This window comes from Octopus bimaculoides, chromosome 8 (genome assembly GCF_046866305.1).
Source record: "Octopus bimaculoides isolate indiv1 chromosome 8, ASM4686630v1, whole genome shotgun sequence".
Lineage (NCBI taxonomy): Eukaryota > Metazoa > Mollusca > Cephalopoda > Octopoda > Octopodidae > Octopus > Octopus bimaculoides.
In genome coordinates this window covers 45,779,088-45,804,377 of record NC_142935.1, presented here as the reverse complement: position 1 = coordinate 45,804,377, position 25,290 = coordinate 45,779,088, and the positions used below count along the sequence as shown (strand labels likewise).

At 36.4% G+C, this 25,290-nt stretch overlaps 2 protein-coding genes across 5 annotated transcripts in view; one reads left to right on the top strand and one right to left on the bottom strand.

The window, feature by feature from the left end:
* The first annotated feature begins 1,278 nt into the window (after nt 1–1,278).
* LOC106868264 (syntaxin-5) overlaps nt 1,279–25,290 on the top strand; it is a 50,558-nt gene continuing 26,546 nt past the window's right edge. Inside the window, exon 1 of one of the 2 annotated variants that reach the window (XM_052970076.2) lies at nt 1,279–1,582. In XM_052970076.2, the coding sequence (XP_052826036.2) occupies nt 1,567–1,582 (16 nt within the window). In that variant the 5' untranslated portion in view covers nt 1,279–1,566. Of the gene's footprint in view, nt 1,583–22,834; nt 22,974–25,290 lie in introns of those variants that run through there. The other variant, XM_014913449.3, reaches the window with a different exon arrangement.
* LOC106868266 (E3 SUMO-protein ligase ZNF451) lies at nt 3,151–15,699 on the bottom strand. Of its 3 annotated transcripts, none has more exons than XM_052970080.2 (4): nt 15,545–15,699; nt 10,243–10,358; nt 5,321–5,420; nt 3,151–3,451 (listed from the first exon to the last, which is right to left on the bottom strand). In XM_052970080.2, the coding sequence occupies exons 1-4, from the start codon at nt 15,590–15,592 to the stop codon at nt 3,269–3,271; spliced, it is 447 nt and encodes a 148-aa protein (XP_052826040.1). In that variant the 5' UTR covers nt 15,593–15,699; the 3' UTR covers nt 3,151–3,268. The 3 variants fall into 3 exon arrangements, with proteins under 3 accessions (XP_052826040.1, XP_052826038.1, XP_014768938.1); XM_052970078.2 differs by having other exon boundaries at nt 9,848–10,358; nt 15,545–15,683; XM_014913452.3 differs by lacking the exon at nt 15,545–15,699 and adding an exon at nt 14,096–14,259.

Sequence of the window (25,290 nt, the reverse complement as noted above, 5' to 3'; positions counted from 1 at the left end):
CAGAGTCTGTCCCCCACCCCAATTCTGTGGAGCGTCTCTGGAAATCTGGATAAAGTTTATCTTTTCCTCTCTCTCAAATAAGAGAGTGGCCACAATCCACGCGACCTCCATCTCCGGTGGAATATATTTTCTTATCTGGGATGTCCTACGTCCCAGATATAATGGCAGAAGAGCCATATGTTCATTTGTTTCATCACTGGTCCAGGGCATTTTTCGATTGTGCTTTCCTCAAATCGTTCTAATATTTTGTTAATAACATCATAAGTTTTATAGATAATTGTCCTTTCTTTAGTCTTGTTTATTACTTCATTTGTGGGAGCAATTTTACTCTCCCCGTTTTCCTCCGTAATCATTCCAAAGAATGATTGTATGTCTTCCTTTTTTTCAAGGATATAATTTCAAGTCCTCCAACAACGGAGGCAAAAATCTTCTAACACTTTTTTTCTTCTATCGAAGACATTATATATATATGTATATATATATTTAAAAGAAAAAAATGTTTCAAAATGTTCCGACATAGGAACACAGTTCGAAACACACAGAAAGCACTCTTCGAAGATTAACAAAAAGTTCACAAATCCTTCCCCCTTAGGAGAGGATAACAGTTTCATAGCGTTTTTTAATTTTTTTTTTTTTTTTTTGAATACACAAATGTTCAACAACGTTTCCCTTACCGGAAACCACGGCAAATAAAATAAACAAATTCAAAACCAAACCTTGCGGTTAACGGTGTAATTACAAGTTGCTCTAGAACAGAATGATTGCAACAACCAGATCTGGAACAAAAGACACCGGAACGAAGAAAAGCTGAGTTCTTAAAAGGAGCTGTAGGGTAGTAAACAGGCTGTCCCACGTGATCCTATTTAGAGCCTCTGACTGATTATACGCGGTAAGTTGGCGCAACCAAAGAGACAAATTGCGCCAATACCAACAAATCAGAGTAGTGGACACAACGTGATCCAAATGGTGGCCAAAGGCTAGTTGGTACCTGCTACGTTCGAATAGACGTACATATAATAAATGAGAGAGCGGAATTTCATCTGAGTCTACGCTACAAAGAAAAATAAAATTATTTGCTTTACAAAAAGAAAAAAAACTAAAAGGGGAGATGTTGTAGTGGAAATGGTACACCCCTCTCAAGTGAGACGACGTCAAGCAGTAGAGAGAGTCGTGTGTCAGTCGTTGTACAAGTTCTCAGTTGGAGTTAAGTGTCAGTTGCGTTTTATAGTGGAGTTCGAATTACAGTCAAAATAGACGGTTCAAAGTCGGTGTCTTGCAGAGCTATCAGTGATAGCACAATAGACGAAGCGGTGTATTACCATTTTGGTAGAGAAGAGATACACTGTGTCTGATACCAAGAAAATATTGTGGCTGCTAGAGTAGATACAACTACAGTCACAACAATGGCCACACATTATAATTGGAAAGCATAACGTCATAACATGAAGCAATGGAACAATAGAAAATTATAGACTATTAGAGGTATCGATCAAGAAATAAATCTTCTTTGATTGGATGAAGGACGCCCACACTCTTGGATGTCAAAGGAACTGTTAGAAAAATCGTATGAACGATTGCGAAAGTAAGTATTTCGAAATATATTTTAAAATATGGTAAATAAGTTTATCCATGTGTTAGGAAATATGTATAACTTTTGTCAGGAGTATCAAATGCAAAGCGTTCTAACAGTTTTTGAATTATAAAGTGACATATCTAAATTTTTAATTAAATCGAAACTTTTAAATCTCTGCAGATAGGTCTCGAAATATTTATTTTTCAAACTGTTGCTACCCAGTTGACGATGTAACATGTTCTACTAGGAATGTGTTAGATTTTAAAGCTTCCTATTATTTCATTTTTGTTCTTGAGTTTTGAACTTTTGACCTTTCCTTGTTTCGCCAATTTTCATCTGACTTTTCTCAGTGGCTGCTTTCATTGCTTTCTAACGCTTGGACCAGATATTGACCTATTAGTTTTGTTCTGTCCCTGTTCTTTAGAACGTTATAATGTAACATCTGAATGATTTTGTGAAACAGTGCATGTGTCTGTGTGCTAGTTTTTTTGTATTTCAGTAGGTCTTGTGTGTTCGCTTTGTGTCATGTGTTGGGTTTTTTTTTTTTTTTTTTAAGTGAATATGTGATCGATATGTTTCTAACTAGTGGACATATTCTTTTCCTCGTTCTTTCTCATTTTCACATTTCTTTCCCACTTTCCTCGCTTTCTTTCTTCTTTTCCTCTCTTCCTTTTTCCATTATTTTACTTCTCCGTTTTCCCTATCGACGTACCAACATTATATTTGTTTATTTACTTAGAATTTTTGACGTTTGTATGATTCCGCCAAGAATTCTTTTCACTTCCAAAATTATGGGCGTCCTTTACCCAATCAACAATAGATATTATTTCTTTATTGATTCGTTCCACTGCCTTTAAATATCTTTGTACTTTTCCAACTGCTTTATTGTCGATGACAATCGGTAATGTGTAACTCAGAGTAATGATTTGCAGGATTTTTCAGCTAAAGAAAATTCGATGTATGGTGTGTGTGTGTGTGTGTGTGTGGTTGCTACTGCACTATTCACAGCTGTCACCACCAGGTCTCACCAAAGCGTCACTTTTAGTATAAAATATCACCAGCGCAGTCCTCGTTGCTGGCATAGGAGGACATTCAGCAACATCCTAGATTTCATCACTAGTCTCTGACTCACACCCGTATTCCCTCGCTCTGTCTTTTCTACCATTACTATAATGGCCTCTGTTCCTCGGAATGACTGGTCCTGCACATCCACCATTCAGAGAGACCACTTCTCTCTCCATCTCTCATTACCCTTTTTGCATCCACCTACCACCAGCCCCACACTAATGATTAAGTCCAGTACTCCTACAGCACATGGGTCTTCTGAAATCTTCTCCTTACTCCTGTCTTTCTTGCAAGTGTTGACCAGCCATAGCTTAAATGGAACATTAATGGTGTCGACCTCACTGGCCTCAGAAAAGTTACAAGGACCATAGGCTGCTCCTTCCTCCAGACACAACCAGTAAATTTTAAGAAAAATTCTCAATGTGCGCGCACGCGTGAGTGTGTGTGTGTGAATCGATGTTTTTTTTAATACATGAGCATGTAAAACAATAAATAAAGAACGAAGCCGTTGAGTGGGTTCTGTTTTTTTAACCTTTTGAAAATGAAAATAATGAAGGCTGAGAAATCATGAAAAAACCCGTAGGTATTTGGTGCCGATATAGTAAGTTTCTTGGGCCTGTGCCATCGGATTCAAGGAATGGTCCTGTTCAAAATATTATGAAGTCTTGCTTGCCAGCCAGGAACGTGTGGATTAATTATTCTTATCATTCTTCTTGAATCCTTCATTTGATGAAGAGCTTCTTGAAACCCTTTGTCGCCAGAAAATATTGTGAATTGGACATGTTTCGGAAGCAGCTCGTCCATCTTGCCAATCTACAGAGAAAAGCAAAGTCAGTTTTAACAATAAAATTAATAAACAGCTAAGTTTGGTAGCAAAGGAATGGACACATTGAGAAATTAAAGACACAGTTTCAGGAGGTCGCAAGATCTTTAATTTGGAGGACAGTAACAATAGAGTAAATCAATCACAGTACTTTATTGGTATTTTATTTTATCAATCCCGGAAAGACGAAAGGTCAGTCTGTGGGATTTGAACTTCGAAAATAAATGCGTCACACGAGGAGGGCCGTCCTCCATCCTCACTAGCTATGCTACTAGAGTCCAGACTGACATAGTTTGCTACCTATGTCATCGCAGATATGGTTGTTTAGAACGCGGAGACTTAGAATTTCCCATAGTGTAACACTTGTTTGCAGCACATATCCTCCACAATCACCCCACCCCAACTACTGATATAAAGCAGTCCTTCCCAAACCAATTCTGTCGTAGCAACCATATCTACCGTATATACTCGTTTAAAAATCGAAATTTTTAGGCCATGTTTTAAGGTCAAATTTATGGGGTCGACTATTATATGGATACTACTTTTGAGGGGCAGAAATTCAAGCTAGAATCCAAAGTCCTGTATCAGCAGCAGAAGTCCAACTGATCTTAAGCGAATAAAAACAAAAGCACAACGAATTACAGTAATATTACCAATTCTATGCATCAAAATACATTTCCTAGTAAATAACAAAACTCATAAACAAGACCACGTAGCTCTTCATAAATATATACACAAATATATACACTTTCTCTTTTTAAAAAAAGGTTGCAGGATGTCATGCGCAGTTTTTGCTGTTGTTCGCCAATAGTATTGTCTGTGAAATACGTTTCTCACCATGTAAAAAGACGAACGTATGTGTTTATTGTATTTGGAGATGAGGAAAATATAAAGGTGGCATCGGAACCACTGATCTAGCGATTAATTGAATGTTTTAAGGCTGGGGGAAGCTGGGTGCTAAATATGTTCTGAGCACTTAATTTTATTACATCTATTTTATCTCCGAACCAGACAGTCCTACAGCCACCTCATGCAATTAGTTATATTATTCTATTCCTTTTGTTATGTGACTTAGCCAGAGGTGAAAAGGTCAGAATACCTGACCTTTTTCGAGAACTTTTACAACAGTGTATTCCGCTAAAGACGCTCAGGGGCTAAGCGGCGGTATTGAAGTAGACCACAAATCAAGTACATTGCTTAAGAAAAGGAATGACTCTCTCTACGCGTTTCTATACTAAGCCATCAACCAAAATTTTTCACAGAAGTTTGATCAAGCCAAAGCTAGGCTGCAGTTTTCGTCCAGGAAAAATCCCTTTATAGATGTATTACGTTGGAAACATACTTCAGAGCTAGGCGAAACGAAATCGTCCCGGAAGAAACTGTGAGAGCGACAAATACGTATTTCGCTTCTCAGTATGACGTACACGCGTCTCTTCTGAAATAAAATCGGATCAGCTTGCCTGAAGTATATAGAGACACAGTATGAAACATACATTGGTTTGCAAAGGCCTGCATGAGCGAAATCGAATTTGAATTATGCAATAGAACGAGCTCTATTGTAAACACTTTCTCAATATAGCATACTTAAAGTATGTATGCATGCAAAAAGCCAAAGGCAGCAGCTGTCGTTCGGGGAAAAATACCCATTATAGACTTATGTTTAAAACACATAACATACTTCAGTCTTTGGCAAAACAGAAGAGCTTTTTAACCATACACTCACACACAATTATGTTATATTGATAAAGTTTTTTACTACGATGCAAAACAAACTTCTTAACGAAACATCAAACTCGCGCCCATACAGTGATCATGAAATAGCAACAAAAGAAATAACCGTGAGTCGGGTTTCATCTCACTTGAAGCATCATGGCAAAATCTGCTGCATTTTTCGTCCTGCCACTCTGATAATTCTTGTGAAATCCCCCAGTAGACATCAGCCGGTGAAACGCCAGGCACCTGAAAGAAAAAATTATATATATATATATATATATATATATATATATATATATATATATATATATATATATATATATGTGTGTGTGTGTAAATATATATATATATATATGTGTGTGTGTGTGTGTGTAATTATATAAATATAGTTATAATAACAAGGGCACTAATAGCGCCACATACTAGAAATAGACACCAAATGACTCTAAGAACTACAATTATTTGCTCCATCAGTACGGATTGAAAGCGAGGAAAGTAAATGAATAAGATTAAAAAAAAAAGTTTAACCATAGATCGATTTCTTTCCTTTCTTTTCAATCCGTGCTAATTCTGAGAGCCATTTGGCGTCTATTTCTTGCATGTGGCGCTATTCATTAACACCCTTCTTATTATAATTACATTTATATAATTATATATACTTGTATGAATTGTTACCTATATGGTTTATTACATGCTGGCTAACCTTATAAAGATTTTATCCTTTAATATATATATATATATATATATATATATATATATATATATATATATATATATATATATACAATCCAAGAAAGTTAGGGGTTGTGAATTCAACCCACTAAGGGATAATATCTATCGAATATACTGCTGGACTTTGGGATAATAAGGGATAATATCTATCCAATATAGTGCATGAAATTTGTAAATCTCTGAAGAGGACTAGAGAATCATACATGTACCTCTGTTACATCCATTTAATCTATCAATAACTCAAGCTTACTGGAGTTAGATAGATAGAATGAAGCATGTCACCCCTAGGCCGAAACAGCTGTAAGACTTTGTCCCTTCTTCGATCACTAAATGTCCTTTTTAATTTTTAATTGCTGATATGACAGTGTGTCATATGTGTTTGTATATTGTTTTTATTGTCCTCTTGGTTGAAAAATAAACAGGTAAATTGACATAGTACAGTGTCTACAAGTTGATGAGTACCACATTTTCCCCTCTATTTTCTTATTGCTATATATATATATCTTATATATATTGATACAGCAGAAGGTGGATAGTGATTTTGTTACTTCAAAGTTTCACTCATAACATAATTATTAAAAGATTTATTTACATAAGAACAAAGTTCTCAGTTCTTTTTGGTATGGCATCGTATATAATGGTGGTGTAGCCATCCGTTGTCACAAGGTTAAGAGGTTCTTCTGAACAAATTTGATGATGATGTAGAATGCCAGAACTCTAACAGCTTTGCATGCAAGCTATAGCGTGCTTTGAGACATTCTGACCCTTTGTATATGTAAAAATCTTTCCGTGTGACCTATAAGTGCATTTCAGTTGTGGGTGTTAGTATTTTGTGAGAGAATATGTTTTTCATAATACTATTGTAGGTCACTTTCAAGCAACTTTTATTGACACGGTTTTAGAACAGAACTCCCAATACATGCTGGGAATATTTTATCGATATTTATTTTTATACTTAAAGAAAAATGACAGTGAGCTTGATTGCATTATGGGACCTAATATCATATTGAGAGTTGGTGGGTGAGATATGCATTTAATCCCATCTTTGAAACAGCTATTAGGAGAGGTGCTGTTATAGCGGAATTCATTTTCTAACAAAACTCTCTCTACGAGAAAAGAGTAAAGAGTTTGGAGACCCTTGTACCAAGAATCCCTGTTTATGCTTTAGTTCTTCATAAGATTTATGCATATTGTTGTCTAAGGGTGACGTCCAATAAATTAGCTGTCTTAAGTTTGATATTGATTGTGATTTTTAATCCCAGCTGTTTGCAAACGCTACTAAGTTCCTTTCTAAACTTATCAAATGTATACTATTGACAGGTGTGGTTTTCAGTTAATCTGTCATCTCCTTAGAAACTGATATTGGCGATATTGAATTTTTGTTTCCGAATGTCTTGCATAACAAGAGCGCATGTATCTAAAGTGTGGTACGACCACTGACACAAGTTGAAAATGCTTGAAGTGTCGGATTTCTTCAACCAGATAAAACTTTTATCAAATAGGAAAGTTTTAGTTTTCTGGTGTGTGTGTGTGATTATCTTCATGTATATTTCACACACACAACTGAATTTATGCAAATAAAGTCCCTATACCATTATGCTGTCCACAGCCTATTATTAATGCTGACTGGTAAACCAGTTTTTCGGGGTTGCATCGAACTGTACCGATATAATGTAGGATATATAAAGGCGCAGGTGTGGTAAGAAGCTTGCTTCCCAACCACACGGTTCCGGGTTCAGTCCCGCTGCATGGCACCTTGGGCAAGCGCCTTCTACTATAACCTCGGGCTGACCAAAGCCTTGTGAGTGAATTTGGTAGACGGAGACTGAAAGCTCGTCGTATATATATATATCTATATATATATATATATATATATATATAAACATATATATATATATATATGTGTGTGTGTGTACATACATACATACATACATACATATGTATGTATTTGTGTGTGTCTGTGTTTCTGTGTTTGTCCCCTCGCCCATACCGCTTGACAACCGGTGTTTGTGTGTTTACGTCTCTGTAACTTAGCGGTTCGGCAAAATAGATTGATAGAATAAGTACTAGGCTTTGAAAATAAGTCCCGGGCTCGATCTGTCCGACTAAAATCCTTCTAGGTGGTGTCCCAGCATGGCCGCAGTCAAATGACTGAAACAAATAAAAGAATAGAAATGAGCTAAAAGAAATAACTCTGATTCCAGCGAGATCTGAGCACAGAGCTTAAAGAGACAGAGCCAAAAATTGCATTTCATTTAGCCAGACACCCTCTCACACTTAAAAAGCTTTAACACGAATGCATTACCTGGTTGGCTGGTTCCATTGGGTACTATGAAAGCTCCATACGAAGGTGTGTATATATATATATATATATATATATATATATATACACATACATTCATATATACAGCTATAATATACGCGTATGCACGTAAAGAAAATATATATATATATATACTACATGACATAAATGGCATTCCGTCGGGTACGACGGCGAGTGTTCCAATTAATCCGATTTACGGAACAGTCTACTCGTGTAATTAACGTGTAAATGACTGAGCATTCAACAGACACGCGTGCCCTTAACGCGTAGTTCTCAGGGAGATTCAGCGTGACACAGAACGTGGCAAGGCTGGCCCTTTGAACTACAGGTACTCCTCATTTTTGCCAGCTGAGTGGACTGGAGCAACGTGAAATGAAGTATAATGCTCAAGAACACAACGCAGTCGGGAATCGAACTCACGATCGTAAGATCGTGAGCCTAATGCTTTAACCACTAAGCCACGCTCCTTCACATTTGTTACATATACATACGTACGTCTTTATTTCTTTTCCTTTGGTAGTTGATTTGTTTCGGCTTCGGAGTAGATATCGTTATGAGGGTCGTTTCCTATATTTTCTGTAGATCAATCGATCGATTGATAAAACTGAATCATGAACGCACACAAATGCATATCTATATATATATATATGCATATACATGTATATATGCATATATATTCGAACATATGTATACCCACTTATATCACACATATACCAACACGTATTCATCTGTTTGTGCGCGCGCATGCGTACATATCAGGTACGAACCGTCTGGATGAGGAAATTAAACAGTTCCTGCCCAAACTATAGCCATACAAGCTCCATTTGAGAAGTGGAGGTAATCGCAAGATTCAAGCATCTTCTACAATTGGCATGCCATTAAGGAAAGGGAGAAGTTTATTGATTAGTTGTAAAAGAACAGGCGTGGACTTACGTTTCCGGTTCAATAGCTGTTATCAGCACAACAACTGCCCAACTTTATCCCCAGAATCCAAAGGACATATACAAATGAGGAGAACACATTTATCACCTAAGTAATTTACATTATCTAAAGGCGCAGGTGTGGTAAGAAGCTTGCTTCCCAACCATACGGTTCCGGGTTCAGTCCCACTGCATGGCACCTTGGGCAAGCGCCTTCTACTATAACCTCGGGCTGACCAAAGCCTTGTGAGTGGATTTGGTAGACGGAAACTGAAAGCCCGTCGTATATATATATATATATATATATATATATATATATATATATATATATACGTATGTATTTGTGTTTCTGTATTTGTCCCGTCACCCATAACCGCTTGACAACCGGTGTTTGTGTGTTTACGTCTCCGTAACTTAGCGGTTCGGCAAAATAGATTGATAGAATAAGTACTAGGCTTTGAAAATAAGTCCCGGGCTCGATCTGTCCGACTAAAATCCTTCTAGGTGGTGTCCCAGCATGGCCGCAGTCAAATGACTGAAACAAATAAAAGAAATAAAATAATAGAAATGAGCTAAAAGAAATAACTCTGATTCCAGCGAGATCTGAGCACAGAGCTTAAAGAGACAGAGCCAAAAATTGCATTTCATTTAGCCAGACACCCTCTCACACTTAAAGAGCTTTAACACGAATGCATTACCTGGTTGGCTGGTTCCATTGGGTACTATGAAAGCCCCATACGAAGGTATTCGGAGGCAAGAGAAACTTCAGCTTTTCAAAGAACCTACTCCAGTTGTCTATATCCCAAAATATGATGTGATCCATCCTGCATAGTTTATGTTTCAGAGGATTCATGCGATAATGACGATGACGAAACCTAGGTCTGAATGTAAATGAACAAGCTTGACGATGATTCTGGCCATCTATTTTACGTCTTCTATGATGAACGTCAAATCCTCCACGGCCGTGTACAAGCTTCCGCCTTCGGATCGTTGGTCGTGATATGATGGTAGGACGTGATGCTAAATGTTTATAGCCTCTTACAGACCAACGTGAGTGGAAAGGGCGGAAAGGAGAGAAAGGTATGGTACATGCCTGTCGCATTCTGGCAATATGCCTTTTCCTTCTTTGTGATTTTGCTCGATTTCTTCTTCTTTTTCTCCTCTTCCTCCTTCGCTCGCGCAATCTGGATTGTAGTCTTGATAATGTGCCTGAGAAATATCATCATCAAAGTCCAATGAGAAGGAAGAAATATCAAACCAAACAAGAAAAAAAATCGGATCACTTACAAGAATTAAATTATTCCCTTTCAATTTCTCCCAAAACACACACACACACACACAACTTACAATATGTAAAACTGCTCTGTCTCATCCACAGCAAATTGCTACATAGGTAATACTATATAATTCATAGATATTTATCTGCTCCTCTTCCCCGGAGGGAGTCCATAAGAGATATCCATCATTTCTAAAACCACGTTGTAATTCTAGTTCAGAGGTCATAAAAGAACCCGGAATTTGATATTTCTTATCGACAGATTCTTTCCACGAACCTGAAAGGGCAAAGGAGGTATAGTCCCGAGATCTTCACCGATATTATAACACAATGTCCAGCCGGCAAGATTACTAACATTTCTCTTGGCTGAGCTAGTCTCCAGAATAATTTGCATGTTATGTGAGCCTAATCGTATTCTCCAGCCTCTTGTTAAACTCCCATTCAATCACCAAAATATAAGTTTCTAGCACTTCGGAATTTTTTTAGTTAGCCCTGAAACTTATACATACATACATACATACGTACATACATACGTACGTACGTATGTATGTATGTATGTTTCTCTTTTTAATTATTCAAATTTTTCCTTTGAATAAGGAACAGGTTTCTAACAAAGATACAAAGCTCCATCGTTGGAATGTATATGACGAACCCAATGTCATATTTTAAACTTGAGAAAAGTCTTGCATAGTTTTACTGTTCCGTTTACAGATTGTAAATGTATGTATGTATGTATGTATGTATGTACAAAAAATCTTTCTTATCAGTCGTGATTTTAAAATGTTCACAACAGTGATTGGAACTAGGCAGAATAGGCAGAACATTCCAATCAAAACTTCTACCAAGTGCAAGCATAACAGGACGGATACCATTGTTTGCGACGGACAAGAAAAGTATGTAACGTCATAGAGGTCAGCGGCTCTGCTGATGTGAATATCTCTTCGAAAATCAAAGACAAAAGTATTACTATGGGCAACTTGTTTGAAGCCTTTAGCCTGTATGCCTAAATCGCAAATTCGCATTTATTCTAATAATAATTGGCGCTCTTGGTTTTGTGAGTAATATGCCGAAGGGACAATCTAAAAGATAGGATCTTCAGAAAAAGAAACCAATCAGCTCACGCACATTACAAATACAATCTGTAAGTGGAAAAGTAAATGTATGCAAGACTTTTCTCAAATTTTTAACATATGACTACTTTTATCTACATGCCAATGATGTAGTTTTGCATCTTTGTTAGAAACCAGGTCCGTCCTTACCGGAAGCTTTCATATAATTAGTAACAGAAGAGTACGAACATACATACAACGATCTGTTTGATGTCAGTATGAGCTTCGCTTTCATGAGACTGAAGTATGTGGTTTGAATGGAATATATGTTGTAAATATACCCAAAAGAAAATTCAAAACCTTAAAAGCATGACATTAGAGATGATGGCCTTTCCTTTTAGTACAATGTCCAGTCCAAAAATAGATTAGGAAAGATCTAAAAACCACATCTAAGCTACGTTTCGACAATATAACCACCACTAATAAGTATAGACAACATTTTATGTTACATTAAACTTAGAGAAGACATGTAAATATCAACGTTATAGAAACTCGAATTAACAACTTATGTAAATCGAGTAGAATTTCAACTACACACCCGTTATATTTTAGAAATTTTATAGCAACTAAGTATCTACCCTTTCTTCAAATGAAGCTGACAATTATTATGAGGTTTTAGAGAAATTGGGCATAAATGTAAGTGTAGTTTTTTTCTCCCTCAAATTTAACAACGAAGAAAATAGAAATTGTTTCAACGTTCTCCTTAGCTTTAAATGAAAGACCAGCTATTGGTAGAAAACTCTTAGAAATAAATAAGCACGATGAATTACTTAATAAAAAAATAATGTCAAAATCAGCTATAGCCGTACTGAAAATAATTCGTTTGGAAATGCTCAGATTTGTTTTAGTCTCACACACACACACACACACACACACATATTCATTGTTATTTGACTACTTTTGGCATTACTGTAAGTTTCAAACTTGACAGTAAACATTGGATGGCATATCATCTGAAGAGAATTCGTCTCCTAACTATAGACAATTCTAAGTCAGAATGATATCGAAATGCCATAATGGAAAAAAATTCTGCTTAATAAATTAGAAGGGATATACCATTAACTGAAGGGATGTAGGCATCAATGTCAACCGGAAATCGAGGTTCAGCCGGATGTTTAATGCTTAATGGAAATTTGCAGCACCTTGTCTCGGAAAAAGGCCAACAGCATCATGATTATTTTCGATTGCTGCTAGGCACGAAACTTTCAGTAATTAAAAAGTAGTCAATGATTATAATAATAATAATAATAATAGTCTCAAATTTTTGCTGAAGACCAGCAATTTCTGAGAGGGATAAGACGATGACATCGACTTCCCAGCGCTCAACTGATACTTATTTTATTAACTCCGAAATGATGAAACGCAAACTCGACCCCGGTGGCATTGGAACTCAAAACAAAGCAATAATTAATTTCTTATATTGGACTACAAGGGCCCAAAACATTGAGAACAATATAAAGGACGAAATAGATCAAATAAAAAGTGGGGCTTTTATCGATCACAGGGAAATCAGTATTAATGGAAAAACTAACAAAAGATATCAAAATGATATTCCAGCAAAAATTCTAACAAGAAAAATTCCTCAATAGTGGGGAAGTCCTCCTTATATTATTTGGAAGAAACTCCATTTAAAAAACCCCAGATTTCTCTGCCATTTCCAAATCATCAAAAGTGCCCTCTATCACTTTCCCCCCTCTTACTTAGAAAAGCATACTCAGAACAGACCCATTTAGAATAACCAGTCTTGCGACTTCTATCCTCCTTTCGATAAACAAAGCAATACCTTCCTTTTTACCTTCACCTTCCTTTTTGTCTGGTACTTGAAGAAGTTGAAAACTTAGCTAGATAGAAAAATGCTTGTCTTCAAACCTTTAAGACTAATCTGCCATATAACTCTTTCGCCACAGTCAGTGAGCAGAGAAAGATTTGACTAAACTTTTCTCTCCTTAGTGTCTGTGGCTAAAAGAGCTTGTGTAGGGGACTCGTCAATAATAACAATGTTCGTTTCAAATTTTGGCCTAGGGTCAGCAGTTTTTGAGGGGAGGGGGAAGTCGATTATATTGATCCCCAATACGTGACTGGTACTTATTTTATCGATCCCGAAAGGTGAAAGGCAAAGTCGACTTTCGTGGAATTTGAACCCAGAACGTAAATAGAAGTAACCTGAATGTGGAACCTGAAAGCCAAAAACTGTGTCAAGGTGTGATCAAAAACATGCAAACAAAAACATAACCCAATCCTGGTTAGAAAATATATATATAACATACGGAAAATAACACTGCTAGGTACTGTAACACCGAACAAATAATCAAAAAAAAAAAAAAACAGCACGTACCCAAGGCACACAGAGCTGCACTCGTAGTAAAGTGGAGTACACGCGATAAAAATAAGTCTACTGAATAATAATGATAATAATAATAATAATAGTTTCTGATTTAGGTACAAGGTAATCAATTTGAAGGGAAGGGTTAGTTGATACCATCGTCCCCTGTACTTGACCGGTACTTTATTTTATTGGCTGCGGAACAATAATAGGTAAAGTGTGTGGGAATGGGTCTCACCTTGGAAATTATTAACAAAACCATTCTGCAACATGTTCTTATATTGCTACTAAAATTTTTATCACAAGTATTGCTTGATGCTGATCACGAAATAGTTTTGGCTGATTCGTAGCTTCAGAGGGATTTGTCAACTAAACTATCATAGCAGCAGCTGCAGCAATAGATTCTTCTTCCTTTTCACTCCTTCAGTTTCTTCCTTCTCTCTTCCTTTCCGCGGTTGTTTCCCTCTCTTTTTTTTTCTTTTTTCTCGGAGAAAGTGAAGTTCAAATCACATACTAGATTGTCTATCCTCTTCCCTTTTTCTTTTTTTTTTCTTTTTCCCTTCTCTGTATTTTTGTTCTTTCCTTATTTCTTACTTTGCTGACCGAAAGGTCAAAAATCACTTTGAATTATGACATCATAGCCCGCTCAATCGCTTTTGAGCAAACGACAGAAACAACTCGTTTCATTTTCTTGTTGGCGTTTGTTTAACTTTTACCTAGATTTGCCTTTTCTTTGTCTATCTTCGTCTGTTCTTGCCTTAGAGACAGCTGTTTTTATATATAATACTGGGCGAACCTATTAACGCCCTTTGATGTAGGGGTGTTAACCTGTTTTCTTCATGAGACGTGAGAAAAAAATTATATTCGTTTAGTTTACCTGATGCATTTCTCTCTGCTCGTTTTTATATATCTTTCTATCTCTCTCTTTCCCCTCTTTCACTCGCTTATCCTTTTACGTGCTATATAAACTCGTGCAGAAACATAATATAGATGCAGAAATCACATAGACACGTCCTGGATAGGCACACAAACATACATGGTGCATTTACGCAAATATGTCACGTAAACTCACCAAAACACATACCATATATAAAAACACACACATTCACACATATGTCATAGATACATACATTCATTACACACATTACTTGGATATTCACAAACACACATATTACATAATTACATACCCATATACACTCACAGACATACACAGTTACACATCACTAGAACATTCTCAAACTCATAGATGCATACAAACAGGCATGCTGATTGTTTCATTTTGACTGCTCAACGTTATACGTCCATGTGCATTGATGTAACATTTGAGACAGGTGGATGATTTACGATGCCAAGAGCTAATATGACAGAACCTCCTCCCTCCAGCATCTCCATGAGAATAATCGGTCATGATGTGGAACGATATTCCTGTCCAAATCTTTGCTGTCTTGGTCTGGATTTTCGCGCTTTGCTGCACGTTGAACACAGAGCAGCCCCAAATGTATCAACAACTCCAGCAGTCACCTGGAGTATCTCATACTGGAGGAGATGATGGGGAGTTACATGTTCAGGGGCACCAAACGTTAGGCAGTGGCACGTTATGCGTTTGGGATCTTTCACACACAAAAGAGAAATGTTGAAATAATAAATCAAATCGACTAAAAATAGGAAATGTGAAAATTCTTTGTACTTGCTGTTTTGCTTGCTTCATGGTCCTGCTTGATAGGGCTGGGGTCATCTCAGATTAGCGGCCCCAAAGACGTCATTATGCGTAGAGCCGACCAGGTCTACCAGTGCTCTCCACTGTTAGCGGTCTTGTGCCAGCCCCTCTGCATGACGTCGAGTCTTTGGAGATCTTGCCCAATCACGTCCAGTCATCTAGTACGGGGCCTGCCACGAGGCCGCTTCCATCCCGCAGCTGCAGCATCGAATGAGAGTAAATTCTTTTGTGTGGAGTCAAATATTTGGCAATGTGATTGTTAATATTTTCTGTTGCGAAGATAAAAAAAAACTGTGAAAAACAATTGACAAAGAAATCTTTCACGGCTGTCATGTAAGCTGGTGAGTCCAGTTAAGCATAACATTCATTGAGTTGGGCCTTAATGTTGCTATGTTTGAAAAGTCACATAAAAATGCCGAAAGTCGCAACAGAGAAGGAACGCAGGATGTGGTCGAGTGAGAAGGTAAATTATTTATGTGGAGAGCAGCTCCGCCTTAAGGTATGGACACACTGGGCAGTTGCTCAGGAGGCCTACGGGTCTAAGGGCTCAGTTCGGATCTATGTATAATATGTCTTACTATCAATAAATACGTTAGGATCCAGTACATTGCTATTAAGACAGCCTCGGGCGAGAATGTTTACACAAGTACAGCTGTTTAAAATATTTACTTCTAATTTAACGGTTACACGGAAAATATTTCTAAAAATTCAAGTAGTATTACTTGTGATGCATAAAAGGAGCTCTAAATTTGCACCAAATGTTATGATTTCCAACCCTTTAATTACCTTTGTTGCAAGATTTTGTATCAAACAGTAACGGAAGTGGTAATTAAAGCTTATAAAGAGATATGCTACCTCTGTATTAAACTGTATCTATATCTTTTACTTGTTTCAGTCATGAGACTGCGGCCATGCTGGGACACCTCTTTGAAGAATTTTTAATCGAATGAATCCACCTCAGTACTTTGTTTCTAAAGCCTCGTACTTATTCTATTGGTCTCTTTTACTGAACCGCTAAGTTACGAAGATATAAATGCACCAACACCGGATGTCAAGCGGTGGTGGGGGACAAACACACACACACACACACACACACACAATGGGCTTCTTTCAGTTTCCATGTACCAAATCCACCCACAAGGCTTTGGTCGGCTTTAGTAGAAGACGCTTCTCCAAAGTGCCACGCAGTATGAGAAAATCAGGAACCATATGGTTGGGAAGCAAGCTTCTTACCACACAGTCACGTCTACTGTTTAATAACAACTAAACAACTGTTTTATGATGTTGTGTCAATGTGTTTCGATAAGACATCATTTTAACTGATGCATCTGTCATTGCCCTTATACATGCAAGGGTGGGGGTGGGGCAATGTAAATAATATTCTCTTTTTTTTTTTTTTTTTTTTTTTTTTTTTGTTTTTGCCAATAAGCTGGTTGGTGTCATCTGTTCCATTTTCCTTTTCTTGTGTGGTGGAAGATTCTTCACTCAACATCAGATTTATAAGCCGTACGTTGCTCGATTAACCTCTTCGTTATCTTCGCTCACCCTAAGATGAATATTCTTAATATTCAAATTCATATCGGTCTCTTGATGCTTGAGTATTATTTTATTTACGTGCCCCGTCATTTCCACTTCTTTGATGCTACGGTGTAGAACCTCGAAGGGGACCCTTTTAGCAACGTCATCGTCGTCGTTAGTAGTTTCATCCTCTTCATTCACTCAATTTCTTGTCAGCTTAATTTGCACGAGACAAAACAGAAGAGTTCCTTAAATTATGTGTTGTCCAGCTGTGGCGTACTAGTTAATTCGTTGTCAAAAGTTTATACTTTATGTATCCGCCATACATATCAACACCTTTTGATGAACAGAGCAAATAAGTAAATTAAATAAAATATAAAATACAAAACCACTGTGTTATGGTAAATACTGCTTAACAATTATTACGTCATGCATCTTCTGGTAACACGTCAGCTGACTCTTATGGATCTTTTCAATTTGACGGCCAAATTTTTTAATTAATTTTAAAAAACTAAACACTTTGAAACTTCGGATACTGGTAGAATGTGTCACATAGAACAGGGTTTACTCTTAAGGTTTTTGACAACATTTTGTATTTTAGAAGTTATTTCGTGTTTAAATTGTCGTATTTGGGTAATTTTAACCAATCAATGACGTGTATTCAGTCGAAGAAAATTACTGCTGCTGTTTGCGAACAACAACTTCCAGGTCCACTCCCCTAACAAAACCCTTCGTTAATAACCAGAGGTGTTTTCATAGCAACATAGGTTTGCTGTATTAGGGTTGATTTGAGGCTAAATAACAAAATTATTACTGAGTCAGACCAACGACGGAGCCTGTATGTGGTTGCTTGACCTGCTAGAAAAAGTGAACTGGAGCAACGTGAAATCAAGTGTCAAGCTCAAGAACACAATACAGCCCGGTCCAGGATTCGAACTGACTACCTCATGTTTGTGAGTCCGACGCTCTAACCACTGAAGTATGTGCCTTCAAGAACAGTAAATAAGGGAATTTTGCAGAAAAAATTCCCTTAAAACCCATGCTGCCATAACAAGGAAGAGTATATTATATGATGTCCTAGATACATTTGTGGATAAAGAAACGTCGAGTGATTTTATAGAAAAAAAAACATTCTTAGTAAATTATAATTACATATATACAATAATTTATTTCTGCATTTTCCACCTGTTGTGTATTGGCTTGTACCGTTTAATTGGAGGGGTTATTATAATAGTGTCATAAAAACACTATTTCAAAATAATATAAAACAGCAATTACGATTAATATATTACTCTAGGGTACATAAATACGTTTATAGAAACGAGTTATACAAATGTTCATGAATTAATGTTCATTAGGGGATTTATTTGTAGGAAATACAGAGTTTGTGAATTACAGTTACTCTTAGAGTAGGCCGAAAAAAAAATGAGTTAAAATACTTTTACTAAGACTGGCAAGCTTGAGATTTATCAGCTAAGCACGCATCTCGTATTAACTAACTGAAAGAACACTTTTGTTTGAAGTAATATTTCTTTTGTTATAATTGACAAAGACTATCTAACTTTAAGCTGTAAAGGACCGTCACTGTAATCTGCAATAGATTAAAACAATAAGCGGCGATAGTTTGTTACAATAGTTTAAGCTACAATGAATTGTAAAGTTAAGCTGCAATGAACTTGTAGCGGACACTTGAGGGAAATTTCTTTCCTCTCTATTATATATACATACGAACGTAGTAGAGAACAGCTAGCCTTTGGCTGCATTTTGGACCCTGTTATGTCCACTACTCTGGTTGGTATTGGCGCAATTTGTTACTTGCTCTATCGCGCGCCAATATGCAACCCAACCAATCGCAGCCTTCAAATAAGGTCACGTGTGACAGCCTGTTTATACCCCAGTTGAGCCGACTGCTCCCTATAAAACTCCAGATTCTCCGCATGTCGGAGTTTTTGGTCCCAACTTTTTAAGGTCTAGCCACTAACCACAGCCAGTTTCAGCGACGCCCAGGTTCAACACAGCACTGTCCGTGAATTACTTCAACCTGGATCATCAGCAAATATGCAACCTGTGAGCCAGACGACAACACTCGTCCAACAGCATTACGGCAATCTCTTTCTTCGTCGCCAGTATCATCATCTTAACGCCGTCAACATCATCTCTCTGCATACACAGGTTCTAACACAACACTGTTCGTGAATTACTTCACCATGGTTCACAGCAAATATACAACCTGCGAGAACTCTTGTACCAAGTGACCCAGGCAGCAGCATCACAGCCACAACTTCACGTACGACATGTACCCCAACCGGCTCTGTATCACAGCCACAACATCACGTACGGCGTAACTCAACCGGTTCTGCATCACAGCCATAACTTCACGTACGACATGTACCTCAACCGGCTCTGCCTCATCGCCGCAACTTCTTGATACAGCATTTCAACTACCATGTGCAATTGACTACAAAATGGTATTTCTCATTCTTGTGTCTATGAGCATTCTTCTAACTTCACATTATAGACTCATTCAATGCTCTGTACTTAACGCACACGTATACATCCATGTCTATACACATACACACACACTTTGTTCTCATGACGGCCTGTCTATTATTCTGTATACATGACGCACACACAGTCACACATGTTAACATATCAATAAAGCTTCTCTTAAACATTCTACCCAGTTGTGTCTCTCTTTTCCCTCTGGCTCATATACGCATTTATTCTTTTTACATGTATCGACCATGTGATGTACTAAGGAGCCATTCTCATCACCTCGCTTCGCATGGTCGTTACAAACTGTAACGGTAAGCCCGGTGGGCAAATAAAGAAAATCGAACTGAAACGGTTAGCTGCAATGGTTTGTAACTTTAAATTGTTCATGTTTTTACTGTTCATACAATTTGTTGAAACGACTTAACTTGTGCACAGAAGCAGGCGATAGTATCGTAGACAATGATCTACACAGATGAAGAAAGTTGTACTCAACCTTTCTGAAGAGATGATTCTTTATTACGATAATTGTATATCATACGCAGATAGGACAATACAGGACATTACAAACAAATAATGCGTTTATGAGTTCCTTTTAAAGTGTTTTTTTTTTTAAATGAAGATGAATATTAATTTTTAAATTTTACAGATTTTACAATTTACACTTATCCATGAAGCCCAACGGCTACACCATGCTTTTTTTCTTTTTTACCAGGGATAAAATTAAGTTGCGTCATTCACACGCGACTTCCTTGCTACATCCTTCCATCTTTTCCCGAATATACTTCGCGACAATGTCTCCTCTCCAGCCCTATCTTGCTCTTCAGATGATACCTGAAGTAATATAGCAAACCAGGACCGGAGATGAAAGTTCCCGTCGCAACTCCTCAACCTTTCTAAGGACTTGACATTTTCTTTTATGATATCCTGCAAAATGTGTCAGATGTGTGGATTTATGCCGAACAACTGTTGTCAAGTACAGGAAGAGTACAGCTATCGACTGAGTCAATAGTAAAAATTGACCCACCGGATTTCATATCGAAAGAAGGTAAGAATTGCTTTCTCGTCGTAGTAGCAATTGCGAGAGAGGTGATTTGGAAGACACGAATAAAAGGGTTAATAACAGGCATTTTTATCCCTGGCCTGGCTTGGTGAATTTCTTCATCTTCCACCTAAGAAGGGAAATAGGGTTAGAGAAAAAATGCTTGTCTGCGAAAATATTCCAAGAACGATGGAAGAATGTCGCACGAATGTTGCGTATGGATGGAACTGCATGAATACAACACAGGACGAACCCAAAGCTTCAGTGGTGAGACGGGGCTCATGGGGTCCGAGCATATCGCGTCTCCCCACTCCATTCTGTATTGTTGTCTTGTATATGTTATAGGAAAGTTGGTTATACATCATTAGATGTATACCTGACTTTCCTATATAAAATTAATGAATATAACGGAACGCTGAACTCCAGACTATCAACTTAAACAACATTTATTCAGGTGGTAAATATATACATCTTTAGCTCTTGTTACAGCTTCTGTGTGTATGAGCATTGTTGTTGGGACGTTGTCATGTAGATGTGAGCGAGCTGTCGAGTGTAAGTCCGAAAGATGGAGAGTGGCAGCTATACACGTAAAGAGACTGTCTCCAGAGTTGGGTGTTGGAGACACTGCTTGACACGTCCATGCTCTATTTTCTGGCCAGCAAGAAAGAGAATGAATTGAGCGGGAACGCTTGGTTGTTTAATTCTACGCATGCGCACGGCGTTACTACATTATCATTCAAACTATTCTTATTTATGTAAAAAATTTTAATTCATCATTTTGTTCACTCATACGATAAATCCGACCCCATATCAGATCGTACTGTCCTCTCTTTGTTGTCCCCTTGTGGGAAATAAAAAAATATGCGAAATGCTTAGCGGTATTTCGTCTGTCTTTGTGTTCTGTGTTCAAATTCCGCCGAGGTCGACTTTGCTTTTCATCCTTTCGGGGTCGATAAATTAAATACCACTTGCGTACTGGGGTCGATCTAATCGATTAGCCTTCTCCCACAAAATTTCGGGTATTGTGCCTATAGTAGAAAGGATGTACACGCCACAATTTTTTGTTGTATTTGTATTTTCCCCAACGTGTTGGGTCCTTGTGGTAAATAATAATTTTTTTTTAAAATTATTATCATTAACATTAGATTTGCAGAACTGGGGGCACCAGTATTTTCTTAACGAAACACTTTGAAATTTGGGACACTGGTAGAATGTGTCATATAAAACATCTTTTTCTCTTAGTCTTCTTAACAGAAAAACGTACATCGCAAGTTATTTCATGTTAAAGTTGTTGTATTTCTGTAATTTCAACCAATCACTGACGTCCATTCAGCCGATATACATTAAGTGCTGACTACGTAAACAAACGATTCTGAAACAATTAACCCTAACCCTAAGGTTAGGGTTAGAGTTAAAGCAAATTTAAAATGAAAAAAGCAAATAAAACGAAGGTATGGAGATTAAATACGCTTTACATCGCTTAATCAGCCAACGGAGTAAATATAAACAACTGAATACTTGTCAGTGATTGGTTGAAATTATCGAAATAAGACAATTTTTTACATGAAATAAATTCGAATACAAAAATATTTTTCTGTTCTATAACACAAAATAGATAAGTATACGAAGTTTGAAAGTCTTTCCGTACCAAAAACACTACGTAAAACATTAATGAAAAATGTGGCCCCCGTTTTAAAATAGATCCCAAAATAGATAAGTATACGAAATTTGAAAGTCTTTCGGTACCAAAAACACTACATAAAACATTAATGAAAACTGGTGCCCCCGTTTTGAACAAGATCCAAACAGAGTTCTTTACACTATTTGTTGAGTGTTGTTGACGTGGTCTTAGGATAGCCTGTGTCACATTCTCGGAAATATTGCTAGCAAAATATCTATCAAAAACATAAATTTGTTGTTGTTGAACCAACCAGAATACGAAGACGTTGCGAGTGCGAAGAGTCAGTCATCTTAACCCAGTAAAGACGAGTGAACAACGTAACCTCTATGTGGTCACGCGAATTAGTAGAAATAGCAGACAAGTCTTCCTCAAAATCACAACCTACCAAACTGGATAAAGTAATCCCAGATACGCAATTTATGAAAGAAGAACTGGATAGGCATAACCAACTTAATCTTGACAATAACAATCAATCAAAGAAATACAATTTACTGCTTTGCCTAATCTCAACAACGGGAATCTAATGTAAATGTCAACCATTGACAACAGGCTGATTTTTCAAGGGAGGCTACTCTAATAGTACTCACCGGAAGTCTCTGACCTATTTGATTACGTGGATGCAATCAGTTTCTTAAAGCACGCAACTGCTGGTTACTGTGTCTCGGGTATGTTGTTTTGTTTGCCTATTTCTGTCCTCTATCTTAACTGTCAAATTTATACCTGTTAAGAAACTATATTTACATTCTGTAGATGTTTGTATCAACATCTTCCTCATTGTTCAATAATTCTGTATTGAAGTCAGTGTAATCTGAAAGTAGAGTCAATTAATTTGTATAGATAATTAATAGCCGAACGAGTTTATTTCTTTCAGATTATTTTTGGTTCTTCTCTGTCTCCATTTTTATGCCTGCTTCTGTCTCTCTATGTTCATCTTTTCTTCCGATCTCTCTCTGTCTCTCTCTCTCGCTTTTTGTCTTATGTTCTTTATTGTTTGATACAGAATCATAAAAGTACTCGACATCCTTTGTGTCAAGTGGGTTAGTGTACAATACATGTTTATGTATAACACGCACACACATACAGATATATATATATATATATGTATATATATATATATATATATATATATATATAAAAGTTGCGTAACAGTGCCGATTTTGGTTAGGGAATGATATATATATATATATATATATATATATATATATATATATATATATATATATATATAAAAGTTGCGTAACAGTGCCGATTTTGGTTAGGGAATGATATATATATATATATATATATATATATATATATAAAAGTTGCGTAACAGTGCCGATTTTGGTTAGGGAATGATATACATATATAAAATTATATATATATATATATATATATATATATATATATATATACTTTATGTATGTATCATATGGTCGATCGAGTGATTAGACCCAATATTTTCCCTGTTAGTTTTCTCAAAATTAAGAGACTGAAATTACTATGAGTTGTTAAAATTCTGTTGGGGTAAAAAGCAAAAAAAAAAAAAAAAAAAGAAAGAAAAAATCTTCTTGTTAATACTTATTTTTGTCGGGTTCTGTTAACGATAAAAGAAAGTTGATACTGCTGGATTCAACTCAGTGCTGTGAAAGAGAAACATATTCCAGATGGTTGTTATTTTAAAGCATCGAGCCAACTATAATATTTTAGAAAAAAAAAAATTAATAAATAAGTAAATGAATGGAAGTCGAACCGGTGAGTGTGTTAATTAATAAGGCATTAAAACAGAATGACTCTTCCCAGACACAACCAACTATAAAAAGTTTTCTAATAACCAAAAATTGACATCTTGTATCAGACTGATCTACTTCTACCGGTTATAAATTTTATGTTTCGTTTCCAAAAATAAGGTGCTAATAGCTAGTTTATTTTTAAGTTTTAGTTTGTCTCATATGAAGCAGCACCTTATAAATGGATAGTTTCTTGGTTGAACAAGGTAAAAATTATCGAACGGTTAGACGTGTCATTAGAATAAGTTGCCGTTAGAAAATTTAAAGTAAATCTAAAGAACAGTTAGATGTATCAGTTAATCTAAGGTAATACTATAAACAATTAGGAATATCGTATTTATCCTAGGATAATATAATATAACAGTCAAATGGATTGTTGACTTAGATTAAAACTATGAAACAGTTATGTATGTCCATCATTCGTGAAAACAAGATAACATTGTATCAGTTAACTCTTTAGCGACCGTATTTCTTTACTTATGTATTTTAGTTAATTTCAAAGCAATCAACATTTTGGAGAGGTTTAGTAAAATAAATAACTTTTCGTATGTTGTCTGTTTTTGAAACTTAGTGAAAACTTTGGACTTGCATAAATTCATTTTGTTACTGATATTTGAAACTCTAAACATAAAACAGATGGTAAAAAGTTTTGTTTAAATATTAACACTCCAAAATGAAGATTTTGTAATGTACAATCACGGGTCTATTAATATTAAATGGCTTAAATGTTGGATAACAATAAATAAGTAGACGTGCTATAGTTAACTGTAGAACAGTTAGATAGCGTGTTAAACTATACACACATGTACATATGCATATATTTAATATTGATGATAATTGCTTAATTTGAAGTTTTGTCGTTGAAACTGGCTTCTTAAAATTACTTTCAGTAGCAAGTTTTAACGACAAAGAAATACCCTCTATTAATATTAAATATCATTTCGATTCTATAGATAGTATTTGAGTCTCTCAAACACTGCATGTTTAGTAGAGTGGAGTGTTTTTTCACAATTTTCGATTTCATGATGGGGGTAGTGTGGAAAAGATGTGAATAGACATCAAAATAACTGCTGTAAAGTTTTAGAAAACTGCGACAATATATTGTCTCCACAAATGCATCAAAAAATCCAAAAAAGTGGGGGGAAAAACGCCTCTACTTATTTATTAGCTATAAAATACAGTTTTCATTGCATCTTCTTCGGGTAGCTTTTAA

Excerpts from the sequence above, each read along its gene's own strand:
- LOC106868266 (XM_052970078.2), bottom strand. The coding sequence starts at position 10,251 with ATGCGACAGGCATGTACCATACCTTTCTCTCCTTTCCGCCCTTTCCAC. Across the intron at positions 5,421-9,847 it reads CAATGGAACCAGCCAACCAG|GTGCCTGGCGTTTCACCGGC; the intron begins GTAATGCATTCG and ends TTTTTCTTTCAG. Across the intron at positions 3,452-5,320 it reads ATTTTGCCATGATGCTTCAA|ATTGGCAAGATGGACGAGCT; the intron begins GTGAGATGAAAC and ends TTTTCTCTGTAG.